This window comes from Gavia stellata, chromosome 6 (genome assembly GCF_030936135.1).
Source record: "Gavia stellata isolate bGavSte3 chromosome 6, bGavSte3.hap2, whole genome shotgun sequence".
NCBI classification, from domain to species: domain Eukaryota; kingdom Metazoa; phylum Chordata; class Aves; order Gaviiformes; family Gaviidae; genus Gavia; species Gavia stellata.
This window is the reverse complement of record NC_082599.1, coordinates 49585825-49604445: the sequence shown is the minus strand read 5'-3', so window position 1 is coordinate 49604445 and position 18621 is coordinate 49585825. Positions and strand designations below refer to the sequence as shown.

The 18621-nt window shown below is 35.5% G+C and overlaps 1 protein-coding gene across 2 annotated transcripts in view; it reads left to right on the top strand.

Moving 5' to 3' along the window:
- Positions 1–18621, top strand: part of ULK4 (unc-51 like kinase 4) — a 252655-nt gene that overhangs the window by 75465 nt on the left and 158569 nt on the right. For both annotated transcript variants that reach the window (XM_059818887.1, XM_059818886.1), the window contains exons 22-26: positions 4144–4277; positions 8208–8329; positions 8651–8707; positions 11765–11816; positions 11907–12001. In XM_059818887.1, the coding sequence (XP_059674870.1) occupies positions 4144–4277; positions 8208–8329; positions 8651–8707; positions 11765–11816; positions 11907–12001 (460 nt within the window). The remainder of the gene's footprint in view (positions 1–4143; positions 4278–8207; positions 8330–8650; positions 8708–11764; positions 11817–11906; positions 12002–18621) is intronic.

Sequence of the window (18621 nt, the reverse complement as noted above, 5' to 3'; positions counted from 1 at the left end):
AAAACCTCGCTCTGTTATCTGTCCCTACCTCCCATATTTTTTAAATTTTCAAATCTTGTATATGCCCTCAAAGGAAAAGCTTTACCTATTACAGTCTCACATCTAGTATAGCCTGTTGGCCTTATATGTCTAAGATTGGCTTAGAAAAATAGTGAGGAAAAGAACAGAAAAGTTTGGTCCGCAGTCAAATGGGAAAACATGGAAATGGAAGGCAGGAGGGAACAATTACACAAGTCAGTGATTTCAGGAAAAAAACCCAGCAAGCTGGTATCAAACTGAAAAAAAAAAAGCGTAGACAGGGAGAAATAGGGATTGACCCTTCTTACTAGCATGATCTGCCATCCCATGTTGCATCTCTGTAAAATAAACAATTTATCTATATTAAACATCCTTTAAAAATCTTCATCATTTTCAGTTAGCAGAGGTTGACTAAAATCAGGTCCTTGAATTGTTTGGGAAAATGGACTGCATATGTCCTCAGAGCATGCAAGACATTTTTTAGTTTCATGGAGGTCTGTCATTCTCTGTGAACTTAGTGAACTGAAGGGAGAAACAGGGAGAAGACTGCTAGTGAGAGACCTCCTGCTTTTAGGTTCAGTCATCTGGCAGCTGCATGCATTTTTCCACCTGTTGAGATACTGTTAAAGTTATAGCTGAACCTTACTGATATCTAAAACTGATTTTAAGGATGTTGAGGGTAAATGTTGCTGATAGAAGAAAATGAATGAATTTTATAAAACAGTTCTTAAAGAGATCTTGAGAGGTTGCAGGGTCTACCCTTCTGATCCAGGTCAAGGTCTGTTATGCTTGAGAAATATTTTTTAACGATGTGCTGGTTTTGGCTGGGATAGAGTTAATTTTCTTCATAGTAGCTGGTATGGGGCTGCGTTTTGGATTTGTGCTGGAAACAGTGTTGATAAAGCAGGGATGTTTTAGTTACTGCTGAGCAGTGCTTGCACAGAGTCAAGACCTTTCTGCTTCTCACCCCACCCCACCAGCGAGTAGGCTGGGGGTGCACGGGAAGTTGGGAGGGGACACAGCCGGGACAGCTGACCCCAACTGACCAAAGGGATATTCCATACCATATGATTTCATGCTCAGCATATAAAGCTGGGGGAAGAAGAAGGAAGGGGGGGACATTCGGAGTAATGGCATTTGTCTTCCCAAGTAACCGTTACGCGTGATGGAGCCCTGCTTTCCTGGAGATGGCTGAACAGCTGCCTGCCCGTGGGAAGTGGTGAATGAATTCCTTGTTCTGCTTTGCTTGCCTCTGTGGCTTTTGCTTTACGTATTAAACTGTCTTTATCTCAACCCATGAGTTTTCTCACTTTTACTTTTCTGATTCTCTCCCCCATCCCACCTGGGGGGAGTGAGTGGGCAGCTGTGTGGTGCTTAGTTGCCAGCTGGGGTTAAACCACGACAAAGGATTGGTGGAAATTGGTGGTTATTCCATGACCTCTTTTTGACAGCTGTTTTAATTGTTAACTATTCCTAACACTCAAAAATTCTTGTTGTTTTCTCATTGACATTTCAATTCTACAGGTTAAGCACAGAAAACACAGAAAACAATATAGTCTCTTTCCTTCTGCAGTGACTTCTGTGTATTTGAAGACCATGCCTTACCACATCTCTGCTCACTCTTCTGAATTTTGACAAAATCTTCTCTTTTTTTCATGTTGATCATCTTTATGAGTGAACAGTTCTTATACTTTTTAAGAAGTAGACCTCATTCCCAGTCCTGTTACTCAGGACTGTTAACTCTCTGCAATCCTCCTTCTTGCTCCACTCTTCACGTCTTTTCTCAGAAGACTTGGGTTGTTTTGCTTTTTTCTGTAAAAGCTCACTGATGGCCGTATCATTCGATACAGATACTTGAAGAAATTTTTTTAAAATCAAACCTGGCTTCATAGACAGTCATTTATTCCTCATCGTATTTAACTTATTTATAGTAACACCTACATATTTTTTTCATGTATTGTTGAGTGCAAGACAAACGTGTGTGTGCATTATATGAATTGAATAAATGTATTTCCATAGGCCTAGTTTTGCCTATTAGACAGAACACCGAGATTCTTCACGGAATAAAAGATTAATTGTTCTACATATGACTGAGGAATTTGTTGAAGGAAAATAGAGATACTAATGCTTTCCTGCCTATATATGGATCTGTATGATTTTCTTGAGTCAATGTTTAGTTGAACAATACTATCAGGGAAAAAATAGTTGTGCATATTTTTAGAAAATCTTTACGTGAAAGACAATTTTGTGATGGTAAGGACAACACAAGAAGAGACAACTCATGAGTTTACATAAACTTTGTATCTTTCCTCTCTCAGAATAAATGAATATACTTTGTATGGTTCTCAAATGTGATTAACTAACAGAATATGCTTTTAAAAAATGAACCCCCTTTACCCCCAGCAATAAACCCACTCATGTTGAAGTCTATTTAGCCTATTTCAAGTAAAACTTAAACAGATCTAAACATATTCCAATATAGAATCAGACGATTGTTAAATCATGGAAGTGTTTTCTTAAAGAAAAAAAATAATCCATACAAACTCTGACCTTTTGTCATGTTTTTGTTCAAAGTTAAACATTTTTTTGAGTAAAAATTACTTGGTTGTCGGGAAAGACTAGAGGGCTTCATACTATTTTAAGTTAAAACATTCAATTTTTTATTTTAAAAAAATTAGTATTTTCCTTAAAAAAGCTTTATTTGAAGCATAATGTCAGATTTTTAAGTAGTTCTCTTCTACCAGACAAATCAAAATTCCTTGTAATTTAATACTATTTCCAGAGATCGCAAGAAAAACAAAAGATGTCCACATAGTCTCTGGGAAATGCAGCTGAACGTGTTGCATCTGGGCTATTGCAGAGGTGAAAGGTAGTTACTGAATGAGTCTTTTGATTTATCTCTCTCTTTTTAGCACAGTTTAAGAATGATAAGGTGAGTTGTAGCATTCTATAACAATCATGCATTGTTTAGAGGCCTAATCCTGCAAAATGCATTCTTCGGTATTTTTTAGTTCATTGAGTAAATTGGCCTTTTGATCAAAACACACCTCCTAGGATAAAATTTTGTGTTTGTGAGTCCTGCAGTTTTGTTGTGTACACTTGAGGCAGTTGAAATAAGTTCTTTTCATACTTCTATAAAAGAGCACTGATTATAAGGAGGGTATTTAAAAAACAAACAAAAAAAGCTAATACTGAAGTACATTCTCAAAATCCAGAGCATGGATTTCACTCACCAGACTGATGAGTTTTTGCACAGGACCCCCAGGGAGTTCGAATGTGAAACAAAGATGTCAATATTATGCCCCTAAAGGGAAGTCTGGTTCTTCTGTCTATTCAAATGAGCATTTTAAAATATTGCCTGAAGCATTCTGTTACAGGTGTATTATTAAAGCTATCTCTTGTAAGTTAGCCAATGGCTAATACATCAGTTACCATAGTTTACTATGAGAAATGTCATTCTGCAGAACGGCATAGCTACACAGCACTTATCAGTTAGAATGTAAGCATTGAGTTTGTCTTTAGAAATCTTGAACACCACATTTCTAGAGAAAGGACGTAAGGCTAGTTTGGACTTCTCTCTCTTTCAATATGGCCATTGTAACTAGTGCTAACATTTTGATAGGCTGTAGTATGATTTATGTAGTATGATTTGTCTTGACTGAAAGGTTGATCTCTTGTTACATTGACTTAAATTATTCTCGCTTTAGGAGTTCTTACATGCTGAAAATGAATGTCTTTAGTCTTTTGCTCATATTGAATGTATTGGTCATATATTTCAAAATAAAGTGGATTTTAAAATTAGTCTGTCTCTGTCTAAGTCTGCAGAGGATTCACTCCTTATGTTAGCATCATATATTCATTGAAACTAGTAGAGTTGTGCTTACCTACAGTAGCTTAAGGGTTTCTTTCCTCTTGTTCCTTGACAAAGTCGTCTGTGTTATTTTAAAAATTGATTTATTTGAAAGGGAAAGTCTAAAATTTCAACAAAATTACAGAATCGAAACTAATGTATCTTTTTTGATTGTAACCAGAGATACTAGAAATGTCTGGTTTGGTAGTATTTTTGAGATAATAGTGTCATTTTTTTGTTATGAGAAGTAATGTTTTGCACTTGCTTAAATGTAGACTCGTGATGTATATTGAAAGAGACAGCAGGAAGACCACACCAGGAAAAGAGCACCAAGGTGGCAGTGAATACCTGTCAAAATGCCTGGATCTTCTCATCTGCCACATTGTGCAGGAGCTGCCAGGAATTCTAGGTAAAGTCAGTTGGTTAACTGAACAAATCTTACCTTTGCTTACTCTCTTTAGAAACAAATATCTCCTTACATATACAGGTGGAAAGACTGTATTGTCTGATTATGTAAAGTTGGCATGATATCAGCTTCATGAAGTATTTTAGTTATGTCATAATCAGATATTTTGTATCGGAATGTATGATTTCCTGTATTAATGTTTTGTTTTGTATTTGTTTGAATGGTAAGCCCCATTAGTTTAGTCAGGAATGAAGCCCAAATATACAAGAAGTTTTATCAATGTTCTAAAGATATTCCAAATATTGAAAAACCTAAGAGCAAATTTGCCTCATAAAGCACAGAGCTAGGAGAGATGCAACAGGGTATATCTGTGAGTACATGTTAATCGCTTACACTGAAACTTACATGTTAAGCATTTGCTTCAGGCAATTTTTCTGGAAAATTTCAGCCTAGATACTTCAGTTGTTCTAGATGTCTGAAACAGATTTGCTCATGCATAAGAAAAGATGGAAAGACTTTCTCTGGGAGAACGTGAGTGCTACTTCAGCCCATCCCTCATACTTAGAAATAAGGACTTGAAGTTTCAGCAAAGTAGCTTTTGTGCCAAGGATATGCATTTGGACAGTTTTGTGAATGTCTGCTGGAATTTCACTAGTATTTGACCCTTTGGAATGATAAAAAACTACTTTGAATCATGCAGGGCATGATTTAGACTCACGGAGCAACCAGAGAAGAAACTGGAGTAGAAAGAAATTAGTTTGAGAGTCTAGGGAGTCAGTCAAGAAGATGATGAAACAGGATGAAAATTTTGTCCATTTGCATAAAAGTAATAGATAAAAATTGAAAAATTAAGGAGGATCTGTTGGTGAGATTTGAACATAGGGTTGATACTGAATAAAAGAAATGTCACAGAAATTACCCTAGGTGAGTAAGAATGGTGGGATTGTCTTTCCTGGAAAAAGCTGTGCCATATGTTATATGAGGAAAGATGAGGTTTTTATTTGAAAATGTTAATTAGGAATGAGTGAAAGAAGAAAGGAAAGAAGGGAAGGAAGTTAGGGAGCAAGGGAAGTGGGAGGAGGAGGGAGAGAGGAAGGGAAGAAAGGAGGGTGAGAAGAAAAGGAAGGAAAGAGGAGGGAAAAGGAGGAGGAAGGAAGGAACTGAGTGGAAGAAAGGGTGGAGGGGAAGAAGGGATGGAGAAAGGGAGGGGGAGGGAAGGAAAGAGGGAAAAGGGAGGAAGAAGGAGACAAGAAGAAAGGAAGGAGAAAATAAGAGATTGGTGTGGTCAGTCTTGAATCATCATTAAAATTCTTATTAAAACTTTTGGTGGGTGAGATCTCCCACAGAATAAAGTAAGAGAGCTAAATAGGAAGACAAGGGAGGAAATGCTGTGAGTATTGAAGAAAAGACAGGGAGCAAAACCAACCCTGATTGTGTATGCTTTGTCATTAAATGATAAAACATTTTTTTCATAAACTTATTTTCTGATGAGATGATACCTCATATATTTTTCGTCTTCTCTACATTATTGCTTGAATATTGAAAATGAAATGGTAGCACTGCAAAGGTCAGTAGACCTAAATGTCACACTGCTATTTTAAAAGAAACTTTACTTCCTATGACAATGCAAATTTTTGCCTTGCTGCAAATACTTGATCCCTTTTTTCCAAATAAATATCAGGTTTGCATATTGGCTGTATTTCAGGATTTGGAAGTCTAAGGCTTTTAATTTTTGAGGCAGAAATTCACTTCCTACTGTCTGTATGTACTATAAGTATCTAATATAGTAGGCCCTGATATTTCCTCAGAACCTGAAAATACTGTACATCAAATATGTAGTTACTATCATTACAATACATAGTACATCAGTTGTTTTAACATGTATTCTGCTGGGTTTTTTTACTACAGATGTACAATTACAATGCATTGTTGACAACTGATATATCAAGCAAATTTTTACACTTTGTTTTTCTTTCCAAGCTAGATTTGTGTGTTGATTGTTTTTATTAAGATAAAACTATCTGTCCATATTTGTCCACATTTGTCAGAAGGCTTTTTATTGCTGTATGACAAAGGAACATGTTCTGCTTCAGGAGGTAAAAGCTATGGGCTCCCAAGGAAAAATAACCAGATTTTCAAAGTGGAACTGTTAAAAGCAGTTTAACTGTTGATTTAGAATTAATCCTAGCTGGCTTTTTAAATATGGATTTATATAAGCTCCTTACTGATCCCATCATCTTCCACCAGATGGAGCTATAAACCAAATAGATTAACAAGCTGTAGAAATTTGCCTTAAAGATGCATTTAAACAAATGAAATAAATTGTTAATCATGTGGATAATTTTAAAAGTTTTCAGTTCTTGTAGGTAAGAAAGTAATTTTATTTCTGCATTTATAATATTTAACCTGTTTCTAGGAAGTAGATATAAATTCCTTAGATCATGCTAAAAGTTAAAGTAACCGTATCTATCTATTTATCAACTGCAAATTTGGCAAATGTGATCATTATATGGGCCTTAAAACATAGAAAGAGAGTAGATTGTTCAGTAAATTATTTGTTGCTAACCACAGAGAGGTCTTGTTGAATTACAGTATTGTGAGTAATTCAAAACAAGAATGTGTTGATGAAAAACCAGTATTTTGGTTTGTGTGTCTGGAGATTTTCACGCAACACTTTCTTTATCTTGAGCAATATATTATAGAACAAGTAAAATCTTTAAGGTATTTTTACAACGTACTTTAGTGCCAGGCTCTGTCATTTCTGCTTATATTGAAAATTGAACTCTATGGGAGGAGAAGAAAAGCATTGGTATTATTCAACATGCATAAACTCTGTAACTTGCTCTGAAAGGAGGGGCCTTTTCTGGCATGAAAATTGTATAAAATACCGAATCTTGTCCTTTATTTGTTTAATGTCCATGTGATTTCCCTTTTACAGTTTTATGCACCTCTCTCATTAGGGGGGAAAAAAAAAAAGTGTTCCTTCAAGACGGAGTTTGGCTTTTAATATTTTCAGGCTATAGGAACAGAATTTTCCTTCTTTGCATATAAGCTGTGACTTTTCTCCTGCTGCTTCTGTTCTTTATCCAGTGCAGAAGGCGTCTTGCTTTTCTGAGACAATAGTTAATGTAACACAAATTTAGCATAATGTTCCTTGATTTTTATATGTCTCTTCTGAACTCTGAAGTATAATTTTCACTATTGCAATTAAAATTTTGTTCCCTCATTATTGTGTCTGTTTGTTATGGAAGCAACTAAGTTCTCTCGTTGACCTGCTGCTACCACTTTTATGAGAATGTGAGAATTCCTGTTGCTTTAGGTCACTTGCGTCGTTGTTAAACTTGTGTATGAGAACGTGTGTGTTCACGGCTGGTGGAGGGATCTTTTGGAAGGGATGGAAGGGAGGAGGTTTGTTTCTTTCTTCCAGTGGCACTATGCTGCAGGAAAACATACTGCTTGAGCATTATGTCACCTACTAATCATGGTGAATTCAGCTCTTGGTCAGCTGGAAGTCATGAGAATTTTGCTTTTTATTTTACTGGAAATAGCATTGCATCCACAGAATTTCAAGAATATAATTCCATGCATATGTAGCCACCTAAAGCCAGGATAAGTCCACCATGCCAAGAGGGGTAATTTCATCTTTGCTTCTACACCTGCCTTATATTTCTATCCTCACTGTTTTGCCAGAGGTCGCATTTGTGCACCTGTTCTTGTAGCAAGAGCAGAAATTGGCCTGACTGAACACTGAGCTAGGAAAGAAAAGTGCTGGATCAGCCTGATTTGTCATGCAGTCACATGAACACTACTTTCCGCAGGAACGGGAAGATGGGATTGAACAGAGGATACTGGAACAGAGGTGTTTTATATGTCATTTGCTGTTGTTTAGTAAAGCAATGATGTTAGACTGGTCTGAAATGTTGTTTTCTGTAGGTGACATTCTCGCTGCCTTAACTAATGTCTCTGGACGTAAACACCCATCAACGGTTCAGGCCAGACAGCTGAAGATGTGCCTTCCTATGATGCCTGTAGTGCTTCATCTTGTGACATCTCAGGTAGATTATTTTTTCCAAAAATTGTTAAACAAAAGACAAACTCTTGCAGTTTCCCAGAATCTAAATTCTGCTGGTCATGATCAGAATGGATAAAATAGAACTTTTATTAATGTGTAGATATGCTGATGAGTATTCCAGCTATATAACAGCATTAAAGATGTAAGTCTTATTTTTGCACGTTGTAAGACAACTCTAATGATAGAAGCAAATACATATTTTATAATCTTTTTTTTTAACATGGCTGTGAAATATGTTTTACTTTTTCTGGTTGTAAGATATGCATTTAATGTAATTTTTCCAATTTTTGCTAAATTCAAATAGGTATTTCGTCCCCAGATAGTCACAGAAGAGTTTCTTTTCAACTATGGGACCTTACTTGTGAGTATAACCATCTGAGTTAAATCTTGTTTACAAAATATACATATGCATACAAAGGGAAAATATGCTGTCCTATGTTCAAGTATAGAGAAACTCTGCACATGTCTGATAAACTGAGAATTTCCTGTATGCTTTGTTTTAGAGTAGAAAAGTTTAGCTCTAAATTACACAGAATATTCTTTCTGGAATTTTAAGCTAGTGTTTCATGAGTAGAAATGAAAGATAAATTATAATCTAATCTATATTTAAGGTATTCTTTCCTTTTGTCACCTTTTTCTTCTTGCCAGTACTTTTACACTCTATTTAGTTGATGAAAAGCTGAGTATTGTAAGTTAGAGAGCTAAGATATTTGTCTTATATTAACATCTACTACCTATTTATGACATTAGCAATAGAAAATGAACTGTTTAACTGTGCCATAGGATAGTATAGCAAAAAAGAAGTAGTACTGTTATAATGTAATTCCATCATATGAAAACAGTTGTTTCTGCTAAAGTTGTGTATTGGAGTTAAGCAAATACTTTTAAGTACGTGGGTTCATAAATGACAGCTAGGTATTTACTTCCACAATAGCATGAAGAAGTGCTTCACCACAAACAGCTAGATTGAAGTTTACCATTCAGATTCCCTTCTCTTTCTGCTTTGACTCTTGATTACAAGAAAATGTGGGTTTAATTTATCTCTACTAAAATATTTATATAAAAATTAGCATTAGAACAAACATAAAAATTTTAAAACTGTAGATGTTGAATTACAAAGCCTTTTATCTCTGTGAACAATTTGTGACTAGGCAGTAGATTTATTAATGGTTTTGGATCAACCTTCTAGAAGGTGAAATTCTTCTGTCAACAATATAGGTACAGCAGACCAGGTACAATGTAAGTTTTCTTTTATGTTACCCCAGCTTGCTTGAACTACTGACTGAGGAATTCGGGCTAGTTATACTAGCACAGCTCTCCTCTCAGATCAGGGAGGAGATTTCTTTACTGAGTATTTCCTGCATCTTGTCCTTCTGTCTGCATCGAACAAGGCAGTTCAGGAACTTACATATACTATTTCAATTTATTCATAAAAAAGGGAGGGGAGGTAGTATGTCTGAAAAATTAATATCAAATTTGAATCTGTTTTATAGAACTGTGTTGTGGTATGACTAATGTAATTACTTCTGGAAGAGTAACTGTCCATTATACCAAGCAACAGTCTACTCTGGAATTTTGTGTTTAGCAACGTTCCCACTGACAACTATAAAGGGACATTCGATCATCAGCTTGTACTTTGTCAAAGTACTGTGCTATAATTGAGGCCTCTAAGACTTTAGCAAGTCAGTCTTTCAGGTTTTGGGGTTTTTTTTCTTTTTTTTTTCTGATTTATTAAAAAAATCTTACTGTTAACAATAAGAAATTATTAGGAGTAGAAAGATGTGTGCTTGGTATCTGGAAGGAAAGGAATAGTTATTTTCCTGTAAGTGTTGTTCCTTGAGAATTTGTTTTTTCTTGCTGCTTTGAAGTTATTTCCATCATCACTGTAATTTTCAGTACTGTGTGCAAAGAAATTGAGAGGGAGTCAGGACAGTCCTTTCATGGTTTTGGCTGTGAACAGAAATACATGGAGGACATGCTCTGCCCCAAAAGCACAGCTAATAGTAGGCTTCTAGCGGAGTGCACAGGGCATAGACTCACCTGTAGCGGAATACACACACTGTTCCTTTCTGTTGCTTAGAAAACCCCAGGTAGTTGGTTTTTTGTATAACTACATCATCTTTTTGTGTTTCTGATATAAAATTAAGGAAATAAACATTAGTAGCCAGAACAATTTTTGCACCATCTATATTGACTTTTCCAAATTGGTCTTAAGACTATGGTTAGGTGTGAAACTGTCTTAAATGAGCAAACAAAATAATACTCTCTTCCAACACATGGTAATTAGATAATAACTAGTAATTTTCTTCAAATGATCAGGAAAATAAAATAACTGTGTTTTTTATAGAAGCAGTTGTTTTTTATGACTGCCTCTGAGATAAGTTTTTAAATTATGAAATACATAATTAGTTTCTAACTGTATTTTTAATTAGAGAAGTATCCTTCAGATGTTTCTTACATACTGAGAAAAAGATAACACATGTAGACACTTCTGCCAATTTAATATATAGTAAAAAAATTTTAATTTATAGTGAAATACAAAACAAGTGTCATTTTCTTAATGCCTTACATCATATAAATAAATAGATAGGTGTGCAAACTGAAAATAAGAAAGGTGTTTGTCCATGGTAAATCACTGTGTATTAAATACTGCATTAGTAAAAAAGAGCATAAAATAAATTCTGCTGAGAATTTTTCCATCTTCAGCAAATGTTAATAACATGTCTTTTGTGTCCCCTATGAAGTAAACAGCTATGCATAGAAGTGAAAGCAAAAGAGTGAAATCAGGATTAAAAGGCAAAAGAATAATGGGTCTACTTGTACAATATTTACTTAACTCAGATTATAAATATTTCATTGTCCCTGTTCCTCAAAATGATGACTAATTTAGATGATTTTTTATAGAAGGTTATGCATTTTTGTATCTTCTCCTGTGTGTATCCGTAGTGTGTGTATGTTTATGGAGATCAAAAAGATGGTACAAATAACAGAAAATTGTGTTTTCTGGAGGGTCTTTGGTCTTTCTAGTGAGTTATTTTGACATAGCCATGTCCAAGGTAGTTCAAAGTCGTCTTAGAAATTACAGGTTTCTGTTAACAATAAAGGCATTTAATTACTGTCTGTTTAGCTGGAAATGTTATCATTCCTGCTATTAGTCAGAGTAATAGTCCTTACTGTACTCTACATTTAAGTGTCCAGCAGCATTACAGACTTGCAAAATTATGTTATAGCAGCTAGATCATGAATGCTTTCAGTCTTTCATATCTTAATTATTATGACAGAGTTTCCTAATGTAGATGCATTAACATTTTGTGTTTACATAGTCCTTTAAAGAATTTCATGTTGTAATTATTCAGTGATTATGGTTCTTAAGTTTTGTTTCTAAAGTGTTTTAACATAAATGCCTCTTTTTCTGTAGAGTTTTATCAAATCAATAGTTTCAGGAGAAACAAACTTGGATGGAGCAATAGGTAAGGTAACCTATGATATTGCTTTACTTTTATAAGCAGGTATTAAAACTGTTGCAATTTATAAAGACATACAATGATTTTTACTGATAGGGCAAGCTGCATCAGAAGAATTGATAAAGACTACTTTATCAACCTTTGAAGCAGTAACACAGCATCCTGTCTTGTTGACAATACATCGCTTGACCGTAAGTCTGACAGCAAATTAAATAGTTGCAGGCTAATTGACCTAACTGCATTGATAATAAAATGTTTTGAAGAATTAGGAACTGTTCAAATTGTGGCTTAAAATGTACTGTGGTTCTATTTGACAGGAAAAAAATCCTTGTTTTTTATAGAGAGATTTAATTTTCAAAGAAGCAGCAAGGCATTCAGACTCAGTTTACTATATTTAGTTGAGATGTTAGAGGGAGAATGAGAAGGGCTTAAAGTGTAGAAATAGCAGTTCTTAAAATGATTTTCATGTAAATGTAACACTTGATTTTGTAAGTCTTTCTTCAGCCTCAAAGCAAGTATGTTGCTATATATTAGTGAAAATTTCACCACTTCATTTGTCAATATGCTTTTAACATAGCTTGGAAAGACCACCTCTGGTGGGTTGAGGATCCCATTCCATCAGTACTCTTCCTGATGAGAACATCATCAAGAGTAACGGTTTATAGCAGTTATGGTGTGTTTTTTTGTTTAAGTATAACAGATTGCTTACTAAAAATTGCATTACAATTACTAAACCCACATGCTGTAAGCTTCTTACATCACTAAAGATTTGTTTAAGTTTTTTTGTTAAATGATCTACAGTGAGCTAAGCTAGCTGAAGCCAGAACAGTTACATTGTGAAATAGTTGTCGGCAAATCAGTAGGTTGGAATGCTTGAATCAGTGATTGACGAATCATTGTAACCTGTACCAGTCCATTTTTGTGCCTGAATTCCTACCAGAAGTGTAACCCACTGTACTTACTGGGGTGACCATTTAATTCAAACAGAAATTTATGTGTTTGTATTGGAATTAGGTTAAGGGCCCACTCAATATAGCACTTAAATCAAGAAAGGCATTAGCAAATTGATAAATTCATAAGAATGAGTGATCTTGGGGATTGTGCTAGATAAGAATGGATGATCTTAGAAATTAAGTGTTTTTAGAAGCTGGATCCTATTTGGTGTGTGTGTTAGTTGAGTATTTAGATTATAAATGCTTAATAAGTGAAAGTATTAAAATTAATAAAAAATATAAATAGGAATTTAAATAAGTTTAATATTTATTTTCATTAATGCTCACAAAAGAATGGTATTCAAGAAAATAGTCCTTATGCACAACAATCTAACCAATTAATAGTCAGAGGGGAAATAGTACAGAAGTAAACAGTTCAATTTACTTTAATATGGCAAAGGATGTTCCAGAAGAGAAAAGTAAATGTAGGTGAGGTATGAATACCTATTGGTATCTCCTTACATGCCTGTCAGCCTGCAAGTCACTGTATTACAACTGTATCATTCTAGAATCACCTAAATTTTTAAAAATAGTCGTTTTACTTGTATGGGTTATCAGTGTGTCTTATATTGACAGAAATATGTACCATTTTTTTATGAAGGTCTATCAACGTTTACTGACATTGCAATGCCTTGTATCAGCCCATTAAATAAAATTCCCCTAGCTGTTTAAACTTTAATGGTCTGGGGTTTTTTCTCTGAAAAAATAGTACTAAGGAGACAGCTCCTCTTTACAACCCTTCTTCTCCTGCTCCTATCCCCACATTCAGCAGAAGGTTATATTGAAGCCAGGGAATGACTATCCCACTCTCTGTTAATTAAGTCCTGGCTACCAGTAGGTGAGTTTTATTTAAGTATCTAAATTTCTGGGGAATGGTTTATTTCATCACATATTTTGAGAGTTTTAGGTGTATATTTAAAATCCACCTGAACACATCAGTTAACCTTATGTAGTTAGAGGAAAAAACTTCCTGCCTGTCCAGTGATTATAAATTTATGACACATAGCACTTCGGTTTCCCTAATTTAGGTGTATATTGAAATTTATTAACTAAAAATAATTACATCCTTGTCAATGAACAGCTTTTTTTTTTTTTTAAATAGAATCTATTACTTCACTTGCTCATTTTCCTAAGTAAGAGCCCTCCTGACACTCAGCAAATAGCCGTTCAGACACAAAATAAAATGGAGAAATTGCCTTGTATTTGGTATATTAAATTCAAGAAATTGTCCACTGTAATTAATAATCTCTAACCACATCTGCCACTAGTGGTGCAAACAGTAATTAGTTTAATACTATTTACGAAGTCTAGTGTGCTAATTATACTTGAATGTACAGCATACATTACTTTAGTGGAGAGTGGTACTTCATCTTCTATGATGCATACAGAATATTTTTAGAATTGCTGTTACTCGAGGGATATCTTCTAATTGCTGCTCGCTGAGCATGACTAGAATCTATGAATATAAATGCCAACACCCAGCGGAACTTGGTGCTTTTTTAAAAAGTTGAAGCAAGACATGTTCGAGTTTCCAAATCAATATTTAAATATAACAGGGGTTAATAGGAAACTCTTTTACCGGAGAGAAATGTGTATCCTAGGCTGATCTCTGAAGCCTGGATTACTCGTTTAGACAAAGTTGGTTACAACAACATTTTATGGAGGGGGTAGGGGAAGGCCAAAACCTTCTTGAGAGGATGCATTTTTTCCACTACAAAGGTGACATTGCTTTGAAGTTTCTAATGAGAAATTAAATATGTTTCTAATGAAGTTTAATGAATTTAAGAAAAAGTGAGGTTACATTAAGCAAGCACAACCAGTTAAGTTTTTCAGTTCAGTTCTGGTTTTAGTTTAGCTGCAATGGAAATTGTGTAAGTTAATAGGAATTTAAGAGCAACATTTCAGGTTCTTTTCCACTTTGAGAAGAAAAGAATTGCTTGTTCTGGGTTTTAGTTCATGTTTGATTTGCCTTTGTATTTGTATCTTGAACAAAGAAAATTGAAGAAATTGATTTTTTGTGATAGAATTTCTGATTACTATCAACCTGAAGTCAGTTATTGAGGAGATTAATTTCTGTGGGGTCTAACTGTATTATATATTGCTAAGTGTGACGAAGTCAAGGGAAATTAATTTAAAGTGCTCAAATGAAAGCCAGTAGTGAGCAGTAATTTCATTTTGCATGCAGTTGTGTGCATTTTTACAAGATACAAAGTAAAGACTAACAGTAAGTGTGACTCAGCAAGTGTTGACAAAACTGTAGATTTCCAGGTATGCAAATATGATGATGAAGGCCATCAAGAGGAGTCTGTAAAGACTGGAGTGGAATATAAACCCTGGTTTCTTAAACTGACACAAGTCCAACTGCCAGTTTCCTCCATGTAGCTAAAATGGAAAAATATTTATTAAATTCAGATAATAAGTGTTACAACAATATTTACTTTAAAAGTTTGGTAAAGGTTGAGATGTAATTAACTGGAAGAATTCTGTGTTGACTGTATCATTTGCATTTTTCTTTTCTCTGTTAAGTATATTTATTTGCCTGAAAAAAGGATGTATGCTAATTCAGAGCACTTTGAGCAGTGATGAGGTTCATGATGGCAGGCAGTTCCTGTGGGAGTCCTTTCTATACTCTAACTAGCTCCCAAAAATGATCTGTATACTGCACGGATGATCTTCTACCCAAAGCATGAAAGTTCTCTGGTTGAGGCAAAAGTTGTCAGCAGTGATTCTCCCCCTCAAGGTTTTAAAACTTATTTTTAAAAAACCAGACTAAAATAAAAGCACCCTGAACATGATGAGTTGCTTGATGTGGGAAGTCAAGGGAAAAGCAGTGTGACATGGAAATCTACTGGCTGACAATTGAAGAGTTGTTATTTTCACCAAAGATGACAACACAAGGGTTAGAAACTTCTGCAAGTGCTTTTTTCTGCTCATCTTAGTCTTTTCTTGATTCAGCATCAGTGGTGTTCTTCATCCACAGGCTATTCTGATCTAACCACTGATGCCTTAATTTTGTCAGTGTAGGGTATAACTATATGAACATATTGTACAGCATTTCTTCAATCACTTTCCCTTTTCAAGTAGGGCTTTTCAAGCCACACCCCATGTGGCTTTCTGTCCATTAAGCTAATCCACATGACAGGACACTTTTCTGTGAATCCAGTTCTGTACTAATTGACATATAGAGTCAGTCAATCAGTGTTGTCTCTTCCCAGAAGTAAGAAAAAATAATCTTCAATGAAGATTCTGAAATTCTGAAGACTTTTCAAAAAAAATTACAGAAATGTCATCCTTCTCCTCAATTCATTCTAACATGGATTAGATTATTTTTTTCTATTACATTCTGAAAGATTACTGGCAATATTAAAACATTGAGGAGCATGCTGTGCCTCCAGCAAATGCTTTAAGTTTGAAGGCAGCGTGATCTTAATTCCATGGTCACTACCGACATAACTTTGTATGTGGAATTTTAATGAGAATAAATGTCAAGGTAATGTTGGATGTTGTTGATCTTACATGTGACTGGGAAAAAAGGGTTTGGGAGCTGATGGTCTTCACTTTGGTATGTTCTGCTTTGACTAGTGGATAAGGAGAAGGAGAAGTTATTTGTCAGTAGTCGTAGGTTAAACATACGCACGCTGAAAAGAACCAGATACCTCTAGAAAAATCTCTGGAAGTAAAGTAATGGACTTAGCCACTTGTGAGTCTGGATATGCTAGCTGCATGGAATGGATTGTGTAGTTTCTTTATGTAAATGTAATTCCTGGGTCTGATTTTTCACTTGAGAACAGCATGGTTTACAAATGCTACTGGACCAGTCTTTAAGCCTGCTTACTTTTTCTGTCTGCCCAGTGTAACACCAAATGTCAAGACTTTGGCCTTAATCACTGATTTGAAGAGCTCTGAAACTCAGTTTTAATCAAGAAAGAGATTTTTTTTTTAGGTCAGTAATGTTAACCATATTAAGGTAAGTTCTGTGGCCTTGAGAAGAAGGTTAAGCTATCCATATAAACATAGCCTAAGGTGTAGGGGAAAACGGTTAAGTTTGGTTATATGCTAGTTCATTAATACATGATGGTTGCATGTATATGTTGAATAGCTGGATTCATCTTTGCTGACTAGCACAAGTGAACGGAAGTTTAGTTCTCAGTCATTGTTTTTAGGGGGTACCTCCTGCTAAATAGGGATTTAGTGTGTTGGATCCTTCCCCTGTGAGCCCTTGCAGTGTTATAACTGCTTTTTAGTGGGTACTTGTGGAGCTTGGACTTTGCTTGGTGAGGGTAAGTAAAGCTGAGACAGTGTTTGTTTGTAACAGAGCAGGCACATATTTGGTGTGCAGGTCTTGTCTCTGACATCTCCTGAACAGTGGAGACAAGTAGAGAAGGACTGAAATTACAGTTTTCTCTTTCAAGTCCCTCCTGGTAGCTGGTGAATACTTAACTACCCTGAAATGGTGGCTTGTCTCTCTTTCTCTTTTGAGGGTTAAAGTAACAAACAGACTTTGCAGAAGAATTTCTATAAAAATTGTGCTTATTTTCAAAATACCTGATTTTTGTAAGTAATTAAGTACTGTAGAAAAGCGAGTACAGCTTTTGCTGGGTGCTCATACCTCATTAGCAGAGTTTCACTGATTTCTGCAAGGAAATGTTATGGAGACAGATGTTCTGGTTTTGGATAATATACTTGGATTTGCAAAATGTTTTTGACAAAGTCATGCACCAAAGACTCTTCAAATCCATCAGTGGGCCTTCCCGCTTACCCTCTGACAGGTCAACTTCTAACTAGTTAAAATTTACTTCAGTATAGAATAGAGATTAGTTTTAAAAATATAGGTATATTAGGAAAGGTGCCTTATAAAGTTCTGTGTTGCAACACGTGCTATTTATAACTAATCCAGAAAAGGGAATGAACAGGGAGGTGACAGAACTGACTGATGACACTGAATTATTCACAGCAGTGAAAATTAAAACTGACAGGAGAGTTGCAGAAGATTTCAAGATATTGAGTGAAAGGACAATAAAATCACATGCAATTCAATACTGAGAAATGTTGAGCGACACACATGGGGAAAATAATTCTAACTATGCATATGGAGTGTCAGGCTCTAAATTACTTGTAACTGTTCTGGAGATCTTTTAGCATAATTTTTCTATGAAAATGCGAGCTTTATGCTCAGCAGTAATCAGAAAGACAACTAGATTATTAGAAATGACTCATAAAAGATCAGACAAAAAAGCAGAAAACATCACTATGCCATGGTAAGTCCATGGTGCCCTCAAGCCTTGAATACTGAATGCAGTTACAAAATGAATCACAGAATGATAGGGGTTGGAAGGGACCTCTGGAGATCATCTAGTCCAACCCCCCCGCCAGAGCAGGTTCACCTAGAGCAGACTGCACAGGAATGCATCCAGACGAGTTTTGAGTATCTCCAGAGAAGGAGACTCCACAACCTCTCTGGGCAGCCTGTTCCAGTGCTCTGCCACCGTCAAAGTAAAGACGTTCCTCCTCATGTTTAGGTGGAACTTCCTGTGACCAAGTTTGTGCTCGTTACCTCTTGTCTTGTCACTGGGCACCACTGAAAAAAGACTGGCCCCATCCTCCTGGCACCCACCCCTTAAGTATCACTGAGGTCATTCACTCTCGAAGGGAATGAAGTTTAACAAGAAAAAGTACACCTCAATGATGCGTCGAGGGACTGAGTAGATAAGAACTTCAGCTTGGAAACAAAAAGCTTGAGAGTATAAAATTACGAATGGCATGGGAAAAATGAATTGGAAATAATTATTCATGGTTTTCATAAAATAAGAATAAGTGGG